Source organism: Magnolia sinica, chromosome 5, assembly GCF_029962835.1.
Source record: "Magnolia sinica isolate HGM2019 chromosome 5, MsV1, whole genome shotgun sequence".
NCBI lineage: Eukaryota > Viridiplantae > Streptophyta > Magnoliopsida > Magnoliales > Magnoliaceae > Magnolia > Magnolia sinica.
The window spans coordinates 106361905-106367389 of NC_080577.1; the positions used below are offsets into that span (position 1 = coordinate 106361905).

At 41.4% G+C, this 5485-nt stretch overlaps 1 protein-coding gene across 1 annotated transcript; it reads left to right on the plus strand.

The window, feature by feature from the left end:
- The first annotated feature begins 1394 nt into the window (after positions 1 to 1394).
- On the plus strand, positions 1395 to 5224 carry LOC131246589 (indole-3-acetic acid-amido synthetase GH3.17-like). The gene is made up of 4 exons (XM_058246846.1): positions 1395 to 1984; positions 2068 to 2169; positions 2277 to 3130; positions 4432 to 5224. The coding sequence occupies exons 1-4, from the start codon at positions 1695 to 1697 to the stop codon at positions 5016 to 5018; spliced, it is 1833 nt and encodes a 610-aa protein (XP_058102829.1). The 5' UTR covers positions 1395 to 1694; the 3' UTR covers positions 5019 to 5224.
- The last annotated feature ends 261 nt before the right edge of the window (positions 5225 to 5485 follow it).

Consider the following 5485-nt stretch of genomic DNA (forward strand, 5'->3'; position numbering starts at 1 on the left):
GGGATCGAATGCATCATTTTCACCAACCTTTGAACAACACAACTCCAAGTGGTCAAATACAATTTTTGGATTCTATAAGATTTCAATTATAGATTGTCAAACACAACAGAAGATTCCAAATTACTTAAATTCCAGTGTAATTGAGATTTGGATTCCACTGTATTTCAAATACAAGTCCTTAAAATTGGGTCAAAGAGCTCTCTTCCTGTAATTGGTGCTCTCATGTATTTCCTCTTGTGCAATTTTTATTTTTATTTTTTTTTAAGGGTTAGATAGTTTTTCCTGTATACACAATCACTCAGTGTATGAATTCAGGTTCTTTATTTGAAACTTGAAATTAATTATAAAAATAATAATAAAATAAAAAAATCAGCTCTTTAAAAAAAAAAAAAAAAAAAAAAAAAAAAAAAAAAAAAAATGCATGACTTGTGATGGAAAATTCCAAATCCATTTCAGACAGCTTCTTATCACCTTGGAATTGTATTTGGATTACAGCCAAACAGTCCCCTTTTGTTTTCAAGCCTAATTTTAGCTGAAAAATGGGACAGCTACAATTAGTGAGGTCATGGTGTTGTAGCTTACAGCCCTCTCAGGCACATTTTGCATGTGTACACACAAAACCTCTGCTAAAAGTAGCAAACCACCATTAATTAAAACAAAGCATGATTGCTGGTGGCCCATTTGAGCAGTTCGCCTACAGAAAATAATGTTAGGTTTTCCCCTCTCCCTCTTCTATATTTACAAAAATAAGAATAGAACAGGCTCCAATATGATCATCTCACATGCATGGTTGGAGCTGTAAATGGATCTTAGACATTAGATTGGATTATTTTGGACCATTAGATTTCATATCATTTGCCTGGGATTATATTCCGGCGACCATGGATCAATGAACCCAACAATAGCATCATATGGAAATATAAAAAATGCATTCCAAAATCCAAACCTATCAGTTGGGGTCCACTGTTTGTGCCATGGCCTGAGAATCATGCTGGTCCAGTCACCATGTGGGCGTGTATGTTCGTAACCATCGGTCTCACATCAGCGCACCCGGTAACTGGACCAGCCCGATTTTTGGGCCATGGTACATACACGGTGGGCCCCACCTGATGAACGGCGGAGATGCGGCAATATTGGCGTGCGCTGTCCTTATATCATGCATTGCTTTGAGTGTTGGAGTTTCCGGTTGGGGAAAACAAAAGCACCTTCGTCACCCCATGTAGAGTTTGACCCACGATAGTTGCATCCAATCACAGCCTTCCAGACATGTCCATGTGTTGTGGGGCCCACACAGCCATCAACACCCCCCACATTTCCTGTAATTTTGTTGCAAATACATCAATTCCCCAAATCCCCTTCAAAAGCAGTTATTTAAGCATTCTCCATCCCCCTTTTATCAGCAGCTAAATGAGAGAGAGAGAGAGAGAGAGAGAGAGAGAGAGAGCAAACAACAGGCAGTTAGTTGGTGGTGCTTCTCTGAAGCTCTCTTTTTGTCCTCTGATCATGCCTTCTGTTCTGCTTTAATAGATGAGGCTGTTTTTTGACCATCTTAACAGGAAAAGATGGCCCACCAGCAATCAGACAATCTCCACCATCTGTCACGAGCCTCTTTATAATGTAAATCATTGTAAATACTTCAAGCATTGCAAATTTCCATTCATATCAGATCCTTTCCCACTCGTCTTCAATAAAAAATGCTGCTGAATTGCGATCCTAACGACCGAGACGGAACTATGAAGCTGATCGATGATCTTACTTCAAACGCAAACCAAGTCCAAGAACAGGTTTTGGAGGAAATCTTAACAAGAAATGCCGACACTGACTATCTTCACACCTTCCTTGGGAGTTGCACAGCTAAGGATCTCTTCAAATTGAAAGTACCCATTGTGAATTATGAAGACATCAAGCCTTACATCGAGCAAATAGCCAACGGCGGACCATCTAGGATCATTTCGGCCGAACCCATTTCAGAACTCCTCACAAGGTAACCAAAAATGAGAAGTGTTTGATAAACATACCATTTTTTTTAATTGCGATTTCAATCCAATCTTTTGCTGTTTCTTGTAGCTCCGGGACGTCAGGTGGGCAACCGAAGATGATGCCATCAACTGCAGAGGATTTGAATCGAAAGACTTTCTTATATGATCTTTTAGTACCTGTGATGAACCGGTAAGAAATCTTCTTTCTTCACCTGATGAATGTAACAGTGCTTAGATTTTTTCTCTCATTTTTTCGTTCTGTTTTTTTTTCTCTCTCATTTTTTCGTTCTGTTTTAGATATGTCGATGGCCTGGATCAAGGGAAAGGAATGTATCTCCTATTTATTAAGCCAGAAATCAGCACTCCTTCTGGCCTAATGGCGCGGCCCGTCCTAACGAGCTACTACAAGAGCAGCAACTTCCGAAACCGTCCATTCAACAAGTTCAACATCTACACTAGCCCCAACGAGACTATCCTGTGCTCAGACAGCAAGCAAAGCATGTATTGCCAATTGCTGTGTGGATTAATCCAGCGAGACGAAGTCCTCCGTGTGGGTGCCGTTTTCGCGTCCGCCTTTCTTCGGGCAATCAAGTTCTTGGAGGATCACTGGAAAGAGCTCTGCTCTAACATAAGAGAGGGCCATGTCAGTGATTGGATTACAGACCCAAGTTGCCGGACGGCCGTTGCTGACATCCTCAAACAGCCTAATCCTAAGTTGGCAGATGCAATCGAGTATGAATGCAGTAAAAGATCGTGGGAAGGGATCATCAAGAGGCTGTGGCGCAGAACAAAGTACGTCGAGGTTATAGTCACAGGGTCCATGGCCCAGTACATCCCCACCCTTGATTTCTATGGTGGGGGACTGCCACTTGTGTCCACCATGTATGCATCATCGGAGTGTTATTTTGGGATCAATCTCAAGCCGTTGAGCAAACCGTCCGAAGTATGTTACACACTGCTCCCGAACATGGCATACTTTGAATTCCTCCCTGTCGAGAAAAACCAACATAGCTTATGCAATGGCGTCTCGGATTCCAGTGGATTGAAACCAGACCATCCAAAGCATAAGCCACAACAATGGGAGGAAGTGGTGGACCTGGTCGATGTGAAGATCGGTCACTATTACGAGCTCATCGTCACAACTTTCACAGGTGAAAATTTCATTCCACATCTGTCACTTGCATTGCCATTGAAACTTGAAAATTCAATCATGGAATCAGATCACCCGCTCCCGAATTTGAATCGATTTACATATTACTCTATGTTCACCTTGAATCAACGAAATCTGACCCACATTGCCATCACAGGAACAGTCACCCGAATCTGACCCACAACTGTCTTTTTTTTTTGTGAGTACCCATAGATTTTTGGACCCAGTTCATCTGAAACTACACCACTAGATCAGTCGCTGGAGATCAGAATCTGATCTGCAAACTTATCTACTTTTTTTATTTTCCTAGTGGATTGATATCTGACCCATTCCACCGTCGATGCAACTGAGAGCATTATAATTTATATTGATCTGAGAGCACTGGAGCATCTCTCTTCTTTAAACACCCAAAAAAATGACTTTCACCATCTTATGCATGGAAGCATGTACTGCAGTGAATCCTAGTATTCTCGCTCCAAGCAAGTGGGGCCCATATTGGTGATCCGGACCGTTGGTCTAATGGAAAGTAATCTTATTGGCAATACCCAGAAAAATCTTTCGGATCTCTGCCATATTATTTTCTTGATGATCTATTTTTATGCCATTGATGAGAAGACGTATAAATACCCAAATAAGAGAAACTTCCAGGGCATCCCCCATCCATAGTGGGGTCCATCAGACCAACGGTTTAGATCACCAAACCATGGGACTAGTTGGACTGGGGCGCATCAGGAGACAATACCTATCAACCAATTTTGGTAATAACTGCTGTCTGTAGACCCATTGACCAACTCCACTATTTAGATGTAAATGAATGAAAACCTAGTTCAGCTGTCTGTTTTGTTTGTGGGCCATCCACAAGATTATAGAACTGTTTCTAACATTGTCATCCCACCTGATGAATGGCCTAGCTTCATTCATCCACTTATTTTATCTTACCCAATTCACATAAATTACTTGTACCTATCAGTGAATAGAATCAAACCCAAAAAATGAATCTAAAACAAGAACAAAGTTGTCTGTTTTGTTTGTGGCCCATCCACATGATTATAGAACTGTTTCTAGCATTGTCACCCACCTGATGAATGGCCTAGATTCATTCATTCACTTATATCATCTTACCCAATTCACATAAATTACTTGTACCTTTCAGTGAATAGAATCAAGCCCAAAAAATGCATCTAAATCAAGAACAAAGTGTTTTTAATCATCTTTGATAATTAGATCTAACCATTGAAATGTAGTGGTCCACCCTTCACTGAATAGAACATGTGATAATCCTCTGTTTTTCTGCTGTTTCAGGCCTCTACAGATACAGAGTTGGGGACATTCTCATGGTGACTGGCTTCCACAACAAGGCGCCGCAATTCAAGTTCATGCACCGCCGCAACGTCATCCTAAGCATCGACGCTGATAAGACCAACGAAGAGGATCTCCTAGGTGCTGTCACGAAAGCAAAAACCCTCTTGGAGCCGCTCGATTGCCTGATGACTGAGTACACAAGCTATGCAGACGCTTCATCGATACCGGGCCATTACGTGCTGTTCTGGGAGCTGAAGATGCGTGGGGGGAGTGATCTATCAGAGCTTGATTCTACGATAATGGAAAAATGTTGCGAAACGATAGAAGAATCGTTAGACTCAGTTTACAGGAGATTAAGGACCCATGATCATTCGATCGGGCCGTTGGAGATTCGGGTCGTTAAACATGGAACGTTTGATGCATTGATGGATTATTGTGTGTCCCAGGGATCGTCTGTTAATCAGTATAAGACGCCGAGGTGCATCAAATCAAAGGGGGCATTGGAGATTTTGGAAATGAGAGTGGTGAGGAGGTTTTTTAGTAGGAAGGCACCAGTGTGGGACCCTTATATGATAGATGGTTGTTAGATGTACGTGCATGGATGGATGGATGGATGGTTTTGCATGGTTTGTTTATTTTTGAAGGATTTTTACGTATGGGCTTGTTGGGGGGTGGGGTGTTTGGATTTTCAAATTTTAAAAGCTCTCTCTCTCTCTCTCTCTCTCTCTCTCTCTCTCTCTGTTTTGGTTATGTACCCTGAATTCTGATGAATATGAAAGATTTTGTTTCTTTCCTTCTTTCCATCTGTGTAATTTGAAAGAGAAATAGTTCAGTGCTCTTGGAGAACTTTAAATTATAGTGCTCCTAATTGCATCAGTTTGATTGGACGGTCCAATCGATCGATCTGAACCGTCCATTAATTCCAAAATACTTTTGATTGGCTACCAAGAAAAAATTGCACTGATAGGATGATCCAATACGTCCTTGATTTGACCTTAGTTTATGTAGCCATCCCTTTCCAAGCCACGGATGGGATGGTTATGTTAGCATAAAA